Source organism: Oncorhynchus mykiss, chromosome 8 (genome assembly GCF_013265735.2).
Source record: "Oncorhynchus mykiss isolate Arlee chromosome 8, USDA_OmykA_1.1, whole genome shotgun sequence".
NCBI lineage: Eukaryota > Metazoa > Chordata > Actinopteri > Salmoniformes > Salmonidae > Oncorhynchus > Oncorhynchus mykiss.
Window position 1 is genome coordinate 75,002,981 of NC_048572.1, and position 21,325 is coordinate 75,024,305.

At 41.9% G+C, this 21,325-nt stretch overlaps 3 protein-coding genes across 3 annotated transcripts; all 3 read right to left on the reverse strand.

Moving 5' to 3' along the window:
• Nucleotides 1–212: 212 nt before the first annotated feature.
• On the reverse strand, nt 213–2,777 carry LOC118965555. The gene is made up of 11 exons (XM_036986252.1): nt 2,675–2,777; nt 2,331–2,515; nt 2,151–2,254; nt 1,781–1,872; nt 1,441–1,621; nt 1,167–1,272; nt 999–1,087; nt 827–918; nt 597–704; nt 437–478; nt 213–346 (listed from the first exon to the last, which is right to left on the reverse strand). The coding sequence occupies exons 1-10, from the start codon at nt 2,736–2,738 to the stop codon at nt 462–464; spliced, it is 1,038 nt and encodes a 345-aa protein (XP_036842147.1). The 5' UTR covers nt 2,739–2,777; the 3' UTR covers nt 213–346; nt 437–461.
• Nucleotides 2,778–8,879: 6,102 nt separating this feature from the next.
• Nucleotides 8,880–11,497, reverse strand: LOC118965556. Its single transcript, XM_036986253.1, has 11 exons — nt 11,342–11,497; nt 10,998–11,182; nt 10,818–10,921; nt 10,448–10,539; nt 10,108–10,288; nt 9,834–9,939; nt 9,666–9,754; nt 9,494–9,585; nt 9,264–9,371; nt 9,104–9,145; nt 8,880–9,013 (listed from the first exon to the last, which is right to left on the reverse strand). Exons 1-10 carry the CDS (start codon nt 11,403–11,405, stop codon nt 9,129–9,131), a joined length of 1,038 nt encoding a protein of 345 aa, XP_036842148.1. The 5' UTR covers nt 11,406–11,497; the 3' UTR covers nt 8,880–9,013; nt 9,104–9,128.
• A 5,894-nt stretch (nt 11,498–17,391) lies between these two features.
• On the reverse strand, nt 17,392–20,010 carry LOC110530612. Its single transcript, XM_036986254.1, has 11 exons — nt 19,855–20,010; nt 19,511–19,695; nt 19,331–19,434; nt 18,960–19,051; nt 18,620–18,800; nt 18,346–18,451; nt 18,178–18,266; nt 18,006–18,097; nt 17,776–17,883; nt 17,616–17,657; nt 17,392–17,525 (listed from the first exon to the last, which is right to left on the reverse strand). Exons 1-10 carry the CDS (start codon nt 19,916–19,918, stop codon nt 17,641–17,643), a joined length of 1,038 nt encoding a protein of 345 aa, XP_036842149.1. The 5' UTR covers nt 19,919–20,010; the 3' UTR covers nt 17,392–17,525; nt 17,616–17,640.
• Between the last annotated feature and the right edge of the window lie 1,315 nt (nt 20,011–21,325).

Sequence of the window (21,325 nt, forward strand, 5' to 3'; positions counted from 1 at the left end):
TATCATTAGAAAACTGATTATGCCAAGAGAAGAAAGTGTTACAGTTCAAGAGTAATCAGGACACTGGGAAGTCCAGAACAATGAGCACTCTCATTGAGATCTGGATGGTCACCTCTTGGCTATTTTGTGTAGATACCAGCTCCGCACTACTGGATTTAAGGTACATCTCATCAGGATCATAGCATTTTGACAACCATTAGAAACAAACACCATTGTAAAGTACTCATTTTATTGAAACATGCTCAAGTCAAAGGACTTCATATCCATACTGGGGATAGTGGAAAGTGATGCACCCTTCAGGCCACCTACAATTAGATGGCTGTAGAGACAGAAAAGACAGCCATCCCTGTAACAGGTTGAAGAATTGTTAGTAACATGCATCTCATTGCCGTTGGGGGATTTTACAGTAAAATAACCAGCACACACACACACACACCTGACAAGCAAAGTGTTCCAGACCATTACACCAACCAGTCAACTGAATACAGAACACAATGACAGATGAGTAGGTTACAGGTTCAAGTTCATTTGGCATCAAAGCTGATACAATTAAAAGCCAAGTGTAAACTATAGTCTTCAATGCCAAAATCACCAACCTTGTTCTACAGTAGGATATTTTACAAATTCACTGGGGATCCGGGTTTCAGAGTTTTCCACTATTGTGAGCGGTCCAAGAACAGAGTTTTGAACCAGGCCCTGGGGTTCTGAGAAAAATATATATATAAATTACTTCAAGCTGCAGTCCCATCAGAACTCAAGAGTGATCAGCTCAAATGAATATGGAACTACAGTTTAGTCAGGCTTGAAATGAAGTGCCTCAAAATACCTGAATCCACACCCCTCTTCAACCGAGGCTTGCAACTCGAGTCACAGCACTTGCAGAGGTCACTTTGAGACGGGTCGTCCAGCAGCTCCCATCTATGAATAAAAAAAGTTGGCTGTTGCATTGGCACTAACATCATTATGGTCCAATGTTAAAGAATGTGACCAATACTTACTCTCCAGTCTCTTTAATGTAGTGGCAGGCCTTCTTTTCTATATCAAAAACCTCAGGGTCCCATGCAACAAGCTTACAATGAATATACACCTGGGGTGAAATAAGAGAACAGTCAAGAGCTACAGTATGAAAACAACCCAGTCATACCGAGAACTTGTGGTCCACTCACTTCCTCGCCTAAGGCAAACTTGAAGGACTGCAGGTAAAGCAGAATAGCAGACGAGTGGTACCTAGGCAGGAACCTGGAGTTCCCATTCTTCCCATCTGCAAGGCAACTGAAAATGCATTGTGCAATGAGCAGACAAACAGAACTTCCATCCAGCAAATAAGCTAACTTTAAAATGTATTCAATACTTTTCAACATTCGAGTAGGCTGTGTAGCGCTAGGCAGTCAAAAACCAAAACGTGCACCCTACATGGCCATAGCCAGGTCTGGTACACACCCCTTGTTGGTGATGATGGGGTACACCAGGCTCGCAGACTGCAGTTCTGGTGTTGTGGCTGCCACACACTCCTCCAAGAGCAGCAGCAAGGGCTGATGGTCCTTCTGATCCACTGCTGCCCAGATGGGGATGAAAGAGCCCAGGGGAAACAGGCTGCTCTTAGCCAGACCAGTAAGGTCTTCTACATGCAACAGAGAGGGGAAGGGGCGCAATGCTCATACGTACTGTACAGCCACAGGTTTCAACTAGCTTTGGGCAGTGTCCTCTGCTAGGAATTCCTTTACCAGGTAAGTTGACTGAACATATTCTTACAATAATTGATGTTGTATGAGTCACTCACCATTGAGGAGTGCCATGTGGAAAACCAATCCTCCATGACCCTCAGCACTACCATAGGCAGGGATAAGGAATGGGGGAATCCATCCCTCAGGTCTACATACAAGGGAGAATGTTTAGTTTAATAACGAAGGTGGCAAAGGCTTAGGAAGATTTGATTCCAACACCATAGCTAGAGTACACTACACCCAATAGAGCCCTAAAACGCTCAACTCAGTTCCACTGCATTTTAAAAAAATTCATTCCCCTCTAATTAGGGACTGATTTAGACCCGTGACACCAGGTGTGTGCAATTAATGATAAAGTAGAACGAAAGACATCAGGCGCCAGACCTCTTAGGGTAAGAGTTGAGTACCCCTGGCATAGATGGTTACCTTATGTAAACACACTTAATATGGTGACTAATGGCAGCAGGTTTGGGCTTTCGGTTAGGTCTGTAAGTCAGGCTGGTTGAATAGATGTGTTTTTTGCCAGTCACCTGGGGAATAGAAGGAGAAGCATTAGTCGTCGCAGGATCCAAAATGGCATACATTGGGTCAAGAGTTAGACATTACCCGTTTCTTGATGGCACAGCCATTGAGGTTGTAGTGGAATGTCGCCATCCCTTCTCCCGTGGGAAGAACAGAAAATGTGGACGGAACACAGTGTCCAAGGAAAAGACGGGCAGCATGTTCAACCAACTCTGGACTGACCTTCCATGTCACTTTAATGGAGTGTTTCTCACAATCCACATTAAAATCTAAAAATATAAATTTGATAATGTCATCATTCACATCTCAAGAGCCAACACCACAACTTGGCTAGTCTGTTAGGCGGTCAGCATGAGATAAGTAGCCTATTCAAGTTAACATGGTATCAGCGCTACATAATCATATTATGCGTTCATTATTAGACGTACCTTCATTGGCAGCGCTTGCTGCTACGACAGCCAAAACAATTGCACATTGCCAAAGGAGAGACATGACTGAATGATCTAGGAGTGCCTACAAACTAGAAATATTTATGCACCAATTGATCCTAATCATCTTAATTCTGAACACCTGTGCGAGGTCAAGGAGCGATAATTATAGACCTAAAAACTTACCAACATCGTCAGTTTTGGTATTTCCTGGTCTGAAAACATCCTTGAATTGTTATGGGTTTTAAAAGTAAAAATTGTAATAGTCACATATTTTCCCCATAAAGTAGTCTGCAAAGCGTCTCACAAAACACGATGGACAGACGGAATAGTGACTTACACAGGAAATAAAGTTGAATCAAAAAGATTGAACAATCTGGTTTGCTCAATTTGACAGTACCACACTAAGTGTGGATTAGGTATTTTTTACATCGATTTAAAGCGTATTTTATGCGACTGTCAAAATGCTGATCAAGGATAATGTAAGACCAGCCATTTAATTGGTGGCCAAGCCCGCTAGTTTACATACTGAATGATCATCTCATCACCGATCTAGCTATCTGCCGTAGCTAAATATATGAATAGATCTGAAAAGCGCTATATAGTGGGCATTGCAGCAGGCCATTGGCATACCCGTATAGAATGCAGAGTTGGCTAACGTTAACTATACTGAACCAAAATGTAAACGCCGCAAGCAACAATGAAAGATTTTTCTGAGTTACATTTCATATAAGGAAATCAGTCATTTGAAGTAAATTCATTAGGCCCCAATCTATGGATTTCACAGGACTAGGCAGGGGCACAGCCATGGGTGGGACTGGGAGTGCAGGGGTGCAGCAATGGATGGGACTGGGAGTGCAAGTGCGCAGCCACAGGGGAGCCAGGCCAAGCCAATCAGAATGAGTTCTTCCCCACAAAAGGGCTTTATTACAGACAGAAATACTCCTCAGTTTCATCAGCTGTCAGGGTTGCTGGTTTCAGAGGATCCCTCAGGTGAAGAAGCCAGATGTGGACGTCCTGGGCTGGAGTGGTTACACGTGGTCTGCGGTTGTGAGGCCGGTTGGACGTACTGCCAAATTCTCTAAAACGACATTGGAGGCGGCTTATGGTAGAAAAATTAACAGTCAATTTTCTGGCAAAAGCTTTGGTGGACTTTCCTACAGTCAGCATGGCAATTGCATTTTGCATGCTATTTTGTATGCTATTGTATGTGTGAACGATGGCTAGCTCCTCGAATGATCCCAGTCCCTCCTATTGTGCATCTGTTGTAGAAAGAGGCGACGATTCTCAGAACATAGGTTCTCTACAAATGTTTATTTCCTTTTGGATGCAGGTATGTGGTTTTATCTATGTAAAATATGTTATGTATAATAAGGAGAGACTGTATTCATTTTTGTATTCAAAAATAATTTTGATGCACTGAGAGAAAGAGGCGACGATTCTCAGAACATATGTGCTCTACAAATGTTTTATTTCCTTTTGGATGCAGATGCAAGATGCAGAGAGTGAGTTCTGCTTAATTAAAACTACCTGATCTCCAAAGTCCACGTCTATAGCCTCAATCAACCACACACAATGCAGAGTTACAGCGGTGCAGTATAGCACCGGTTACATTAACAACCTCCAGCTGCAGGTGTAACCGGTACCTTTCTGCGTTGGGTTCTGGTAAGGTGTAGGTGGAAGATAAGGCTTTGGACACAATTCAGCCAGTTGTCTCTCTTTTAATGACTGCATGGAATGGATACAAATACAAGGCAAAAGTTACTGCTGCAGTCTGGACTCCATACATGTATATTTGCCTCTCCTCATCACGCTCTGAGCAAACTGAGGAGTAAGAGCATGGCTCCCGTTGATGACATCACAGCATTAACACAATTTAGAAATGAAATACAATACAATAATTCACTCTTGAAAGTATTGTAATACATCTTAAAATAACCTTAAAATAATACATTAAAATAAATATGAGGGATTTTTGGTGAAATACATCAAGTATATTTTACACCTGTTACACAGGCAATCAATCACTAATCATTAGTTTGAACTCATTCCAGTCTTGCAATTAATTATCAGATACTTATGCTGCGTTTGTAACCAAGTGGGAGATGTGAATTTACCAGTTGTGAAGTCGTAACTAGTTGGATGCATTCCCGTGCTCTGAACTCGTTGAGAAACGCTGATTGGCTAATGGCCAACAAGCTGCATAAACAATAAACTGAAAGTACAGCTATCGTGCTTGTAAACAAACTATAGTGTTCAAAAACCATATTAATAGATTGCCTTTTATAAATAATGTTTTGTTGTTGCATTTAACTGAAGAAAATGCAATTATCGAGGTAATTTTCGTAGTAGATTTTATTTTATTTATGATTTATTTCACCTTTATTTAACCAGGTAGGCAAGTTGAGAACAAGTTCTCATTTACAATTGCGACCTGGCCAAGATAAAGCAAAGCAGTTCGACACATACAACGACACAGAGTTACACATGGAGTAAAACAAACATACAGTCAATAATACAGTAGAAACAAGTCTATATACGATGTGAGCAAATGAGGTGAGATAAGGGAGGTAAAGGCAAAAAAGGCCATGGTGGCCTAGCAAGTAAAACACTGGAATGGTAGATTTGCAGTGGAAGAATGTGCAAAGTAGAAATAAAAATAATAAATTAATAAATAAAAATAAATAAATACAGTAGGGATATAGAGGTAGTTGTTTGGGCTAAATTATAGGTGGGCTATGTACAGGTGCAGTAATCTATGAGCTGCTCTGACAGCTGGTGCTTAAAGCTAGTGAGGGAGATAAGTGTTTCCAGTTTCAGAGATTTTTGTAGTTCGTTCCAGTCATTGGCAGCAGAGAACTGGAAGGAGAGGCGGCCAAAGAAAGAATTGGTTTTGGGGGTGACCAGAGAGATATACCTGCTGGAGCGCGTGCTACAGGTGGGTGATGCTATAGTGACCAGCGAGCTGGTGACATCAGAGGTCAGCATGTGGGAGCTCAGGATGATAGACAAGTTTCCCACTAGTAATTACCAGTTGGATGGCCATTCAAGTGGAATTTTCCCAGTCATATATGGTGAATTACCACTTGGTTACTGAACACAGCATTAGGTTGCGATCCCTTGCTCAGACAGTACATGCATCCAGGCGTTGTAAGATCTGGCTGGCCTCAGCAAAGCCTGGTCAGAGGAACACACCCTTAATCTTGTGCCAATAAAACTGATTGTGGTTCCATGGCTGCGTTTACACAAGCATCCCATTTCTGATCTTTTGCCCCATATCTGATCTGATTGAGTCAAAAGACCAATGAGTGGGAAAATACCAGAATTGGGCAGCCTGTTAAAACACAGTCATATCTGTCTCATCAGATCAGTAGGCAGGTTTCCATTGACCCAGGCTTATTCGACAAAAGAACTGTTGCAAAAAATATCATTGCTACAAGTGTAGAAATGGCAGATATAAGAAACATTTTCTGAGGATTGACAAAAAAAATTATCCGTTTGAAATGGGGCAAATTTAATTTGGTTAAACTTTCTTGCATGATGGAAACTTTGTTTTTTTCTAATAAATGATGATTGCCAAATCATTTTGAAGGTAGAACATCATCCAGTGGGTCTAACTATAAAGTTCCACTGCATTTAATTATAAATGCCTACTGCATGCAAAATCATTTTTTCTACAATAAAAATGTTTATTTGCAGGACAAGGATTGTCCAGACTTTCAAGAATGCCTGATTTGCTTTGGCTTGCTTTTATGATTGACTGGGTGGATGCAAGCTTCACCATTCAATTATTTCAGATCTAGAGGAGTGCAATTATAATATGGCATGAGACAATTATTGCATTCTGTACATGCTGGCTTTCGAGGGCTACCTGAGACATGAAACAGATAGCCTGTATGCACTGCCACCTGTCTCAAATGTATTAATTCACATTTTTCCTAAATGGGTAATAAAAACTCTTCAACCACTTCATATTTATTTGACACTGGGTGTTAGCAATTTTTGTTGATGTGACGAGATAAGAAATGAAAACGCACCGTAGCAGGCAATTCAATTGTAATAGCTAGTGATCTCATGGAAGGAAGAAAGCAATACTGCATTTCCAGAGTATTTGAACAGGTACAGAAAGAGACTTAAGCTAGTTTGGAATTGGAACTTTCCCATTTCTTCGTGTACGGTTAGGCTAGGTTCAGAATAGGAATTAGGTTACGGGTCAGTTGACCTGGCGGAGAGGATGGGAATCCAAAACACATTGAATAAGGAAAGGCAGTTGGCAGGTAGACTGGTAGACTGGTTTTAACAGTTTTATGAAGCAGCACCCAGGATTATCCATCCGTATATCCCACAAGCAACCAGTCTGGCTCGAGCTGTAGGCTTCACACCCACCATGACCTCTACCCCTGCCACATCAACCTCCAACACAACTTCCACCTGTTGTGTCAGAGTCCAAATTCTTTAGGTAACATTAATAAATAAGATGTTTTATCAATTTTCATAAGTATGCTTATGTGGGGAAAGTTACTTGTGCCCCAGAGAGGGGAGAGATCAGGCTTGTCTTCTTATGGGAATGTGTCTGTAACTATTACATGTCCCCTCTGAGGTTGTCCTTATCTTGACAATTGACATATGCCATTGGATGAGGTAATGTTTTGGTCCTAAGTGGTACCAAGAAGTAGATAAGAACAAGAAGTAGATAAGAACTTCGTTTAGGAGACCAAACTGAACGATAATTTATAGCTAATGCTGTCTGGCTATGGGATACTCCTCTCTCAAGTAAAGTCTTCCTTTGTAATGTTCCTAAGATCTGTTATTTGTCATGTGAGTTGAGAGGGGTGTGTCTTCACTATAAATGATACTAAGAATTGTTTTGTAAGCACTCAGAATTAATTTATAGACACTGAATTGATCTGAGAGTCACAGGGCTATGGTGAAGCTCATAAACAAATATGGACTTTATGATATAACTGACTTGCGTGTGGTTTGCTCTCATTTGGTAATACAGGACATTTCCACGACACACCCCACAGGTCTCCAGTGACCTTCCTCCAAATATTGGTAAGGGAAACGTCAGCACACATTTAACTAGGCAAGTCAGTAAAGAACAAATTCTTATTTAGAATGACCGCCTACCCCAGCCAAACCCTAACAATGCTGGGCCAATCATGCGCCGCCGTACGGGACTCCCAATCACGGCCGGTCGATTAAGGGTCTGTAGTTACGCCTCCAGTACTGAAATGCAGTGCCTTAGACCTCTGTGCCACTCGGGAGCCCATCATTATTGAACCAATAGTCGTGAGTTCCTGTTCAAGAGTACCAGGTCGACAAACAGCAGCCATATTGGAGTCACCCCCCAGGCCAAGGAAAAGGCCAAGTTAGCTACAGTCGACATCGTCACCCCACAAGAGGTTCCTGAGGACAACGCAAATAAATAATTTTAAAAAGGGAGAAAGAAACCTGTGACGCTTGGTCTGTAATGAGTTCTGTTACCAGATACAGTGCAAGTACTGGGCTCATGAGCTATGATGAAATTTAACTGGGGTGGGATTCATTTGTGACCTGTCAGAGGGGAAATGCCAGTGTTATGAAATGTTTCATCAGTTATATGTCAATGAATGTGCCAAAACCAGTTTGCTCTTGAACTGCTGGGATTTTCAATCTTGCCTTATGCCAATGATAGTCTAGTTAACCTGTTAGAAAGGTAGACATTTTTGCCAGTGAGGTATGAAAGACTGAAACCAAGATATAATCTTTGGGGTATATTCCCCTGATGGGCACTCTCCTAACAAAAACACACATTTAAACTAAGGTCAACTACAGCCATTTTCCTGAATTGTTACCTAAGCATGGCCATCAGCCACCTACAATCCCTAAACTTGGCTTGTCAATTTCATCTTGGGGTGGGCTACTGCTGAAAAAGTATAGCCAACAATAAGCAGGTTCACTTATGACAAGCTTTCAAATAGCGTTACCATTGCATGAACACCTGCTGTGAATATCATTAGAAAACTGATTATGCCAAGAGAAGAAAGTGTTACAGTTCAAGAGTAATCAGGACACTGGGAAGTCCAGAACAATGAGCACTCTCATTGAGATCTGGATGGTCACCTCTTGGCTATTTTGTGTAGATACCAGCTCCGCACTACTGGATTTAAGGTACATCTCATCAGGATCATAGCATTTTGACAACCATTAGAAACAAACACCATTGTAAAGTACTCATTTTATTGAAACATGCTCAAGTCAAAGGACTTCATATCCATACTGGGGATAGTGGAAAGTGATGCACCCTTCAGGCCACCTACAATTAGATGGCTGTAGAGACAGAAAAGACAGCCATCCCTGTAACAGGTTGAAGAATTGTTAGTAACATGCATCTCATTGCCGTTGGGGGATTTTACAGTAAAATAACCAGCACACACACACACACACCTGACAAGCAAAGTGTTCCAGACCATTACACCAACCAGTCAACTGAATACAGAACACAATGACAGATGAGTAGGTTACAGGTTCAAGTTCATTTGGCATCAAAGCTGATACAATTAAAAGCCAAGTGTAAACTATAGTCTTCAATGCCAAAATCACCAACCTTGTTCTACAGTAGGATATTTTACAAATTCACTGGGGATCCGGGTTTCAGAGTTTTCCACTATTGTGAGCGGTCCAAGAACAGAGTTTTGAACCAGGCCCTGGGGTTCTGAGAAAAATATATATATAAATTACTTCAAGCTGCAGTCCCATCAGAACTCAAGAGTGATCAGCTCAAATGAATATGGAACTACAGTTTAGTCAGGCTTGAAATGAAGTGCCTCAAAATACCTGAATCCACACCCCTCTTCAACCGAGGCTTGCAACTCGAGTCACAGCACTTGCAGAGGTCACTTTGAGACGGGTCGTCCAGCAGCTCCCATCTATGAATAAAAAAAGTTGGCTGTTGCATTGGCACTAACATCATTATGGTCCAATGTTAAAGAATGTGACCAATACTTACTCTCCAGTCTCTTTAATGTAGTGGCAGGCCTTCTTTTCTATATCAAAAACCTCAGGGTCCCATGCAACAAGCTTACAATGAATATACACCTGGGGTGAAATAAGAGAACAGTCAAGAGCTACAGTATGAAAACAACCCAGTCATACCGAGAACTTGTGGTCCACTCACTTCCTCGCCTAAGGCAAACTTGAAGGACTGCAGGTAAAGCAGAATAGCAGACGAGTGGTACCTAGGCAGGAACCTGGAGTTCCCATTCTTCCCATCTGCAAGGCAACTGAAAATGCATTGTGCAATGAGCAGACAAACAGAACTTCCATCCAGCAAATAAGCTAACTTTAAAATGTATTCAATACTTTTCAACATTCGAGTAGGCTGTGTAGCGCTAGGCAGTCAAAAACCAAAACGTGCACCCTACATGGCCATAGCCAGGTCTGGTACACACCCCTTGTTGGTGATGATGGGGTACACCAGGCTCGCAGACTGCAGTTCTGGTGTTGTGGCTGCCACACACTCCTCCAAGAGCAGCAGCAAGGGCTGATGGTCCTTCTGATCCACTGCTGCCCAGATGGGGATGAAAGAGCCCAGGGGAAACAGGCTGCTCTTAGCCAGACCAGTAAGGTCTTCTACATGCAACAGAGAGGGGAAGGGGCGCAATGCTCATACGTACTGTACAGCCACAGGTTTCAACTAGCTTTGGGCAGTGTCCTCTGCTAGGAATTCCTTTACCAGGTAAGTTGACTGAACATATTCTTACAATAATTGATGTTGTATGAGTCACTCACCATTGAGGAGTGCCATGTGGAAAACCAATCCTCCATGACCCTCAGCACTACCATAGGCAGGGATAAGGAATGGGGGAATCCATCCCTCAGGTCTACATACAAGGGAGAATGTTTAGTTTAATAACGAAGGTGGCAAAGGCTTAGGAAGATTTGATTCCAACACCATAGCTAGAGTACACTACACCCAATAGAGCCCTAAAACGCTCAACTCAGTTCCACTGCATTTTTAAAAAATTCATTCCCCTCTAATTAGGGACTGATTTAGACCCGTGACACCAGGTGTGTGCAATTAATGATAAAGTAGAACGAAAGACATCAGGCGCCAGACCTCTTAGGGTAAGAGTTGAGTACCCCTGGCATAGATGGTTACCTTATGTAAACACACTTAATATGGTGACTAATGGCAGCAGGTTTGGGCTTTCGGTTAGGTCTGTAAGTCAGGCTGGTTGAATAGATGTGTTTTTTGCCAGTCACCTGGGGAATAGAAGGAGAAGCATTAGTCGTCGCAGGATCCAAAATGGCATACATTGGGTCAAGAGTTAGACATTACCCGTTTCTTGATGGCACAGCCATTGAGGTTGTAGTGGAATGTCGCCATCCCTTCTCCCGTGGGAAGAACAGAAAATGTGGACGGAACACAGTGTCCAAGGAAAAGACGGGCAGCATGTTCAACCAACTCTGGACTGACCTTCCATGTCACTTTAATGGAGTGTTTCTCACAATCCACATTAAAATCTAAAAATATAAATTTGATAATGTCATCATTCACATCTCAAGAGCCAACACCACAACTTGGCTAGTCTGTTAGGCGGTCAGCATGAGATAAGTAGCCTATTCAAGTTAACATGGTATCAGCGCTACATAATCATATTATGCGTTCATTATTAGACGTACCTTCATTGGCAGCGCTTGCTGCTACGACAGCCAAAACAATTGCACATTGCCAAAGGAGAGACATGACTGAATGATCTAGGAGTGCCTACAAACTAGAAATATTTATGGACCAATTGATCCTAATCATCTTAATTCTGAACACCTGTGCGAGGTCAAGGAGCGATAATTATAGACCTAAAAACTTACCAACATCGTCAGTTTTGGTATTTCCTGGTCTGAAAACATCCTTGAATTGTTATGGGTTTTAAAAGTAAAAATTGTAATAGTCACATATTTTCCCCATAAAGTAGTCTGCAAAGCGTCTCACAAAACACGATGGACAGACGGAATAGTGACTTACACAGGAAATAAAGTTGAATCAAAAAGATTGAACAATCTGGTTTGCTCAATTTGACAGTACCACACTAAGTGTGGATTAGGTATTTTTTACATCGATTTAAAGCGTATTTTATGCGACTGTCAAAATGCTGATCAAGGATAATGTAAGACCAGCCATTTAATTGGTGGCCAAGCCCGCTAGTTTACATACTGAATGATCATCTCATCACCGATCTAGCTATCTGCCGTAGCTAAATATATGAATAGATCTGAAAAGCGCTATATAGTGGGCATTGCAGCAGGCCATTGGCATACCCGTATAGAATGCAGAGTTGGCTAACGTTAACTATACTGAACCAAAATGTAAACGCCGCAAGCAACAATGAAAGATTTTTCTGAGTTACATTTCATATAAGGAAATCAGTCATTTGAAGTAAATTCATTAGGCCCCAATCTATGGATTTCACAGGACTGGGCAGGGGCACAGCCATGGGTGGGACTGGGAGTGCAGGGGTGCAGCAATGGATGGGACTGGGAGTGCAAGTGCGCAGCCACAGGGGAGCCAGGCCAAGCCAATCAGAATGAGTTCTTCCCCACAAAAGGGCTTTATTACAGACAGAAATACTCCTCAGTTTCATCAGCTGTCAGGGTTGCTGGTTTCAGAGGATCCCTCAGGTGAAGAAGCCAGATGTGGACGTCCTGGGCTGGAGTGGTTACACGTGGTCTGCGGTTGTGAGGCCGGTTGGACGTACTGCCAAATTCTCTAAAACGACATTGGAGGCGGCTTATGGTAGAAAAATTAACAGTCAATTTTCTGGCAAAAGCTTTGGTGGACTTTCCTACAGTCAGCATGGCAATTGCATTTTGCATGCTATTTTGTATGCTATTGTATGTGTGAACGATGGTTAGCTCCTCGAATGATCCCAGTCCCTCCTATTGTGCATCTGTTGTAGAAAGAGGCGACGATTCTCAGAACATATGTGCTCTACAAATGTTTTATTTCCTTTTGGATGCAGATGCCAGATGCAGAGAGTGAGTTCTGCTTAATTAAAACTACCTGATCTCCAAAGTCCACGTCTATAGCCTCAATCAACCACACACAACGCAGAGTTACAGCGGTGCAGTATAGCACCGGTTACATTAACAACCTCCAGCTGCAGGTGTAACCGGTACCTTTCTGCGTTGGGTTCTGGTAAGGTGTAGGTGGAAGATAAGGCTTTGGACACAATTCAGCCAGTTGTCTCTCTTTTAATGACTGCATGGAATGGATACAAATACAAGGCAAAAGTTACTGCTGCAGTCTGGACTCCATACTTGTATATTTTCCTCTCCTCATCACGCTCTGAGCAAACTGAGGAGTAAGAGCATGGCTCCCGTTGATGACATCACAGCATTAACACAATTTAGAAATGAAATACAATACAATAATTCACTCTTGAAAGTATTGTAATACATCTTAAAATAACCTTAAAATAATACATTAAAATAAATATGAGGGATTTTTGGTGAAATACATCAAGTATATTTTACACCTGTTACACAGGCAATCAATCACTAATCATTAGTTTGAACTCATTCCAGTCTTGCAATTAATTATCAGATACTTATGCTGCGTTTGTAACCAAGTGGGAGATGTGAATTTACCAGTTGTGAAGTCGTAACTAGTTGGATGCATTCCCGTGCTCTGAACTCGTTGAGAAACGCTGATTGGCTAATGGCCAACAAGCTGCATAAACAATAAACTGAAAGTACAGCTATCGTGCTTGTAAACAAACTATAGTGTTCAAAAACCATATTAATAGATTGCCTTTTATAAATAATGTTTTGTTGTTGCATTTAACTGAAGAAAATGCAATTATCGAGGTAATTTTCGTAGTAGATTTTATTTTATTTATGATTTATTTCACCTTTATTTAACCAGGTAGGCAAGTTGAGAACAAGTTCTCATTTACAATTGCGACCTGGCCAAGATAAAGCAAAGCAGTTCGACACATACAACGACACAGAGTTACACATGGAGTAAAACAAACATACAGTCAATAATACAGTAGAAACAAGTCTATATACGATGTGAGCAAATGAGGTGAGATAAGGGAGGTAAAGGCAAAAAAGGCCATGGTGGCCTAGCAAGTAAAACACTGGAATGGTAGATTTGCAGTGGAAGAATGTGCAAAGTAGAAATAAAAATAATAAATTAATAAATAAAAATAAATAAATACAGTAGGGATATAGAGGTAGTTGTTTGGGCTAAATTATAGGTGGGCTATGTACAGGTGCAGTAATCTATGAGCTGCTCTGACAGCTGGTGCTTAAAGCTAGTGAGGGAGATAAGTGTTTCCAGTTTCAGAGATTTTTGTAGTTCGTTCCAGTCATTGGCAGCAGAGAACTGGAAGGAGAGGCGGCCAAAGAAAGAATTGGTTTTGGGGGTGACCAGAGAGATATACCTGCTGGAGCGCGTGCTACAGGTGGGTGATGCTATAGTGACCAGCGAGCTGGTGACATCAGAGGTCAGCATGTGGGAGCTCAGGATGATAGACAAGTTTCCCACTAGTAATTACCAGTTGGATGGCCATTCAAGTGGAATTTTCCCAGTCATATATGGTGAATTACCACTTGGTTACTGAACACAGCATTAGGTTGCGATCCCTTGCTCAGACAGTACATGCATCCAGGCGTTGTAAGATCTGGCTGGCCTCAGCAAAGCCTGGTCAGAGGAACACACCCTTAATCTTGTGCCAATAAAACTGATTGTGGTTCCATGGCTGCGTTTACACAAGCATCCCATTTCTGATCTTTTGCCCCATATCTGATCTGATTGAGTCAAAAGACCAATGAGTGGGAAAATACCAGAATTGGGCAGCCTGTTAAAACACAGTCATATCTGTCTCATCAGATCAGTAGGCAGGTTTCCATTGACCCAGGCTTATTCGACAAAAGAACTGTTGCAAAAAATATCATTGCTACAAGTGTAGAAATGGCAGATATAAGAAACATTTTCTGAGGATTGACAAAAAAAATTATCCGTTTGAAATGGGGCAAATTTAATTTGGTTAAACTTTCTTGCATGATGGAAACTTTGTTTTTTTCTAATAAATGATGATTGCCAAATCATTTTGAAGGTAGAACATCATCCAGTGGGTCTAACTATAAAGTTCCACTGCATTTAATTATAAATGCCTACTGCATGCAAAATCATTTTTTCTACAATAAAAATGTTTATTTGCAGGACAAGGATTGTCCAGACTTTCAAGAATGCCTGATTTGCTTTGGCTTGCTTTTATGATTGACTGGGTGGATGCAAGCTTCACCATTCAATTATTTCAGATCTAGAGGAGTGCAATTATAATATGGCATGAGACAATTATTGCATTCTGTACATGCTGGCTTTCGAGGGCTACCTGAGACATGAAACAGATAGCCTGTATGCACTGCCACCTGTCTCAAATGTATTAATTCACATTTTTCCTAAATGGGTAATAAAAACTCTTCAACCACTTCATATTTATTTGACACTGGGTGTTAGCAATTTTTGTTGATGTGACGAGATAAGAAATGAAAACGCACCGTAGCAGGCAATTCAATTGTAATAGCTAGTGATCTCATGGAAGGAAGAAAGCAATACTGCATTTCCAGAGTATTTGAACAGGTACAGAAAGAGACTTAAGCTAGTTTGGAATTGGAACTTTCCCATTTCTTCGTGTACGGTTAGGCTAGGTTCAGAATAGGAATTAGGTTACGGGTCAGTTGACCTGGCGGAGAGGATGGGAATCCAAAACACATTGAATAAGGAAAGGCAGTTGGCAGGTAGACTGGTAGACTGGTTTTAACAGTTTTATGAAGCAGCACCCAGGATTATCCATCCGTATATCCCACAAGCAACCAGTCTGGCTCGAGCTGTAGGCTTCACACCCACCATGACCTCTACCCCTGCCACATCAACCTCCAACACAACTTCCACCTGTTGTGTCAGAGTCCAAATTCTTTAGGTAACATTAATAAATAAGATGTTTTATCAATTTTCATAAGTATGCTTATGTGGGGAAAGTTACTTGTGCCCCAGAGAGGGGAGAGATCAGGCTTGTCTTCTTATGGGAATGTGTCTGTAACTATTACATGTCCCCTCTGAGGTTGTCCTTATCTTGACAATTGACATATGCCATTGGATGAGGTAATGTTTTGGTCCTAAGTGGTACCAAGAAGTAGATAAGAACAAGAAGTAGATAAGAACTTCGTTTAGGAGACCAAACTGAACGATAATTTATAGCTAATGCTGTCTGGCTATGGGATACTCCTCTCTCAAGTAAAGTCTTCCTTTGTAATGTTCCTAAGATCTGTTATTTGTCATGTGAGTTGAGAGGGGTGTGTCTTCACTATAAATGATACTAAGAATTGTTTTGTAAGCACTCAGAATTAATTTATAGACACTGAATTGATCTGAGAGTCACAGGGCTATGGTGAAGCTCATAAACAAATATGGACTTTATGATATAACTGACTTGCGTGTGGTTTGCTCTCATTTGGTAATACAGGACATTTCCACGACACACCCCACAGGTCTCCAGTGACCTTCCTCCAAATATTGGTAAGGGAAACGTCAGCACACATTTAACTAGGCAAGTCAGTAAAGAACAAATTCTTATTTAGAATGACCGCCTACCCCAGCCAAACCCTAACAATGCTGGGCCAATCATGCGCCGCCGTACGGGACTCCCAATCACGGCCGGTCGATTAAGGGTCTGTAGTTACGCCTCCAGTACTGAAATGCAGTGCCTTAGACCTCTGTGCCACTCGGGAGCCCATCATTATTGAACCAATAGTCGTGAGTTCCTGTTCAAGAGTACCAGGTCGACAAACAGCAGCCATATTGGAGTCACCCCCCAGGCCAAGGAAAAGGCCAAGTTAGCTACAGTCGACATCGTCACCCCACAAGAGGTTCCTGAGGACAACGCAAATAAATAATTTTAAAAAGGGAGAAAGAAACCTGTGACGCTTGGTCTGTAATGAGTTCTGTTACCAGATACAGTGCAAGTACTGGGCTCATGAGCTATGATGAAATTTAACTGGGGTGGGATTCATTTGTGACCTGTCAGAGGGGAAATGCCAGTGTTATGAAATGTTTCATCAGTTATATGTCAATGAATGTGCCAAAACCAGTTTGCTCTTGAACTGCTGGGATTTTCAATCTTGCCTTATGCCAATGATAGTCTAGTTAACCTGTTAGAAAGGTAGACATTTTTGCCAGTGAGGTATGAAAGACTGAAACCAAGATATAATCTTTGGGGTATATTCCCCTGATGGGCACTCTCCTAACAAAAACACACATTTAAACTAAGGTCAACTACAGCCATTTTCCTGAATTGTTACCTAAGCATGGCCATCAGCCACCTACAATCCCTAAACTTGGCTTGTCAATTTCATCTTGGGGTGGGCTACTGCTGAAAAAGTATAGCCAACAATAAGCAGGTTCACTTATGACAAGCTTTCAAATAGCGTTACCATTGCATGAACACCTGCTGTGAATATCATTAGAAAACTGATTATGCCAAGAGAAGAAAGTGTTACAGTTCAAGAGTAATCAGGACACTGGGAAGTCCAGAACAATGAGCACTCTCATTGAGATCTGGATGGTCACCTCTTGGCTATTTTGTGTAGATACCAGCTCCGCACTACTGGATTTAAGGTACATCTCATCAGGATCATAGCATTTTGACAACCATTAGAAACAAACACCATTGTAAAGTACTCATTTTATTGAAACATGCTCAAGTCAAAGGACTTCATATCCATACTGGGGATAGTGGAAAGTGATGCACCCTTCAGGCCACCTACAATTAGATGGCTGTAGAGACAGAAAAGACAGCCATCCCTGTAACAGGTTGAAGAATTGTTAGTAACATGCATCTCATTGCCGTTGGGGGATTTTACAGTAAAATAACCAGCACACACACACACACACCTGACAAGCAAAGTGTTCCAGACCATTACACCAACCAGTCAACTGAATACAGAACACAATGACAGATGAGTAGGTTACAGGTTCAAGTTCATTTGGCATCAAAGCTGATACAATTAAAAGCCAAGTGTAAACTATAGTCTTCAATGCCAAAATCACCAACCTTGTTCTACAGTAGGATATTTTACAAATTCACTGGGGATCCGGGTTTCAGAGTTTTCCACTATTGTGAGCGGTCCAAGAACAGAGTTTTGAACCAGGCCCTGGGGTTCTGAGAAAAATATATATATAAATTACTTCAAGCTGCAGTCCCATCAGAACTCAAGAGTGATCAGCTCAAATGAATATGGAACTACAGTTTAGTCAGGCTTGAAATGAAGTGCCTCAAAATACCTGAATCCACACCCCTCTTCAACCGAGGCTTGCAACTCGAGTCACAGCACTTGCAGAGGTCACTTTGAGACGGGTCGTCCAGCAGCTCCCATCTATGAATAAAAAAAGTTGGCTGTTGCATTGGCACTAACATCATTATGGTCCAATGTTAAAGAATGTGACCAATACTTACTCTCCAGTCTCTTTAATGTAGTGGCAGGCCTTCTTTTCTATATCAAAAACCTCAGGGTCCCATGCAACAAGCTTACAATGAATATACACCTGGGGTGAAATAAGAGAACAGTCAAGAGCTACAGTATGAAAACAACCCAGTCATACCGAGAACTTGTGGTCCACTCACTTCCTCGCCTAAGGCAAACTTGAAGGACTGCAGGTAAAGCAGAATAGCAGACGAGTGGTACCTAGGCAGGAACCTGGAGTTCCCATTCTTCCCATCTGCAAGGCAACTGAAAATGCATTGTGCAATGAGCAGACAAACAGAACTTCCATCCAGCAAATAAGCTAACTTTAAAATGTATTCAATACTTTTCAACATTCGAGTAGGCTGTGTAGCGCTAGGCAGTCAAAAACCAAAACGTGCACCCTACATGGCCATAGCCAGGTCTGGTACACACCCCTTGTTGGTGATGATGGGGTACACCAGGCTCGCAGACTGCAGTTCTGGTGTTGTGGCTGCCACACACTCCTCCAAGAGCAGCAGCAAGGGCTGATGGTCCTTCTGATCCACTGCTGCCCAGATGGGGATGAAAGAGCCCAGGGGAAACAGGCTGCTCTTAGCCAGACCAGTAAGGTCTTCTACATGCAACAGAGAGGGGAAGGGGCGCAATGCTCATACGTACTGTACAGCCACAGGTTTCAACTAGCTTTGGGCAGTGTCCTCTGCTAGGAATTCCTTTACCAGGTAAGTTGACTGAACATATTCTTACAATAATTGATGTTGTATGAGTCACTCACCATTGAGGAGTGCCATGTGGAAAACCAATCCTCCATGACCCTCAGCACTACCATAGGCAGGGATAAGGAATGGGGGAATCCATCCCTCAGGTCTACATACAAGGGAGAATGTTTAGTTTAATAACGAAGGTGGCAAAGGCTTAGGAAGATTTGATTCCAACACCATAGCTAGAGTACACTACACCCAATAGAGCCCTAAAACGCTCAACTCAGTTCCACTGCATTTTTAAAAAATTCATTCCCCTCTAATTAGGGACTGATTTAGACCCGTGACACCAGGTGTGTGCAATTAATGATAAAGTAGAACCGAAATACAGCAGGCGCCAGACCTCTTAGGGTAAGAGTTGAGTACCCCTGGCATAGATGGTTACCTTATGTAAACACACTTAATATGGTGACTAATGGCAGCAGGTTTGGGCTTTCGGTTAGGTCTGTAAGTCAGGCTGGTTGAATAGATGTGTTTTTTGCCAGTCACCTGGGGAATAGAAGGAGAAGCATTAGTCGTCGCAGGATCCAAAATGGCATACATTGGGTCAAGAGTTAGACATTACCCGTTTCTTGATGGCACAGCCATTGAGGTTGTAGTGGAATGTCGCCATCCCTTCTCCCGTGGGAAGAACAGAAAATGTGGACGGAACACAGTGTCCAAGGAAAAGACGGGCAGCATGTTCAACCAACTCTGGACTGACCTTCCATGTCACTTTAATGGAGTGTTTCTCACAATCCACATTAAAATCTAAAAATATAAATTTGATAATGTCATCATTCACATCTCAAGAGCCAACACCACAACTTGGCTAGTCTGTTAGGCGGTCAGCATGAGATAAGTAGCCTATTCAAGTTAACATGGTATCAGCGCTACATAATCATATTATGCGTTCATTATTAGACGTACCTTCATTGGCAGCGCTTGCTGCTACGACAGCCAAAACAATTGCACATTGCCAAAGGAGAGACATGACTGAATGATCTAGGAGTGCCTACAAACTAGAAATATTTATGGACCAATTGATCCTAATCATCTTAATTCTGAACACCTGTGCGAGGTCAAGGAGCGATAATTATAGACCTAAAAACTTACCAACATCGTCAGTTTTGGTATTTCCTGGTCTGAAAACATCCTTGAATTGTTATGGGTTTTAAAAGTAAAAATTGTAATAGTCACATATTTTCCCCATAAAGTAGTCTGCAAAGCGTCTCACAAAACACGATGGACAGACGGAATAGTGACTTACACAGGAAATAAAGTTGAATCAAAAAGATTGAACAATCTGGTTTGCTCAATTTGACAGTACCACACTAAGTGTGGATTAGGTATTTTTTACATCGATTTAAAGCGTATTTTATGCGACTGTCAAAATGCTGATCAAGGATAATGTAAGACCAGCCATTTAATTGGTGGCCAAGCCCGCTAGTTTACATACTGAATGATCATCTCATCACCGATCTAGCTATCTGCCGTAGCTAAATATATGAATAGATCTGAAAAGCGCTATATAGTGGGCATTGCAGCAGGCCATTGGCATACCCGTATAGAATGCAGAGTTGGCTAACGTTAACTATACTGAACCAAAATGTAAACGCCGCAAGCAACAATGAAAGATTTTTCTGAGTTACATTTCATATAAGGAAATCAGTCATTTGAAGTAAATTCATTAGGCCCCAATCTATGGATTTCACAGGACTAGGCAGGGGCACAGCCATGGGTGGGACTGGGAGTGCAGGGGTGCAGCAATGGATGGGACTGGGAGTGCAAGTGCGCAGCCACAGGGGAGCCAGGCCAAGCCAATCAGAATGAGTTCTTCCCCACAAAAGGGCTTTATTACAGACAGAAATACTCCTCAGTTTCATCAGCTGTCAGGGTTGCTGGTTTCAGAGGATCCCTCAGGTGAAGAAGCCAGATGTGGACGTCCTGGGCTGGAGTGGTTACACGTGGTCTGCGGTTGTGAGGCCGGTTGGACGTACTGCCAAATTCTCTAAAACGACATTGGAGGCGGCTTATGGTAGAAAAATTAACAGTCAATTTTCTGGCAAAAGCTTTGGTGGACTTTCCTACAGTCAGCATGGCAATTGCATTTTGCATGCTATTTTGTATGCTATTGTATGTGTGAACGATGGCTAGCTCCTCGAATGATCCCAGTCCCTCCTATTGTGCATCTGTTGTAGAAAGAGGCGACGATTCTCAGAACATAGGTTCTCTACAAATGTTTATTTCCTTTTGGATGCAGGTATGTGGTTTTATCTATGTAAAATATGTTATGTATAATAAGGAGAGACTGTATTCATTTTTGTATTCAAAAATAATTTTGATGCACTGAGAGAAAGAGGCGACGATTCTCAGAACATATGTGCTCTACAAATGTTTT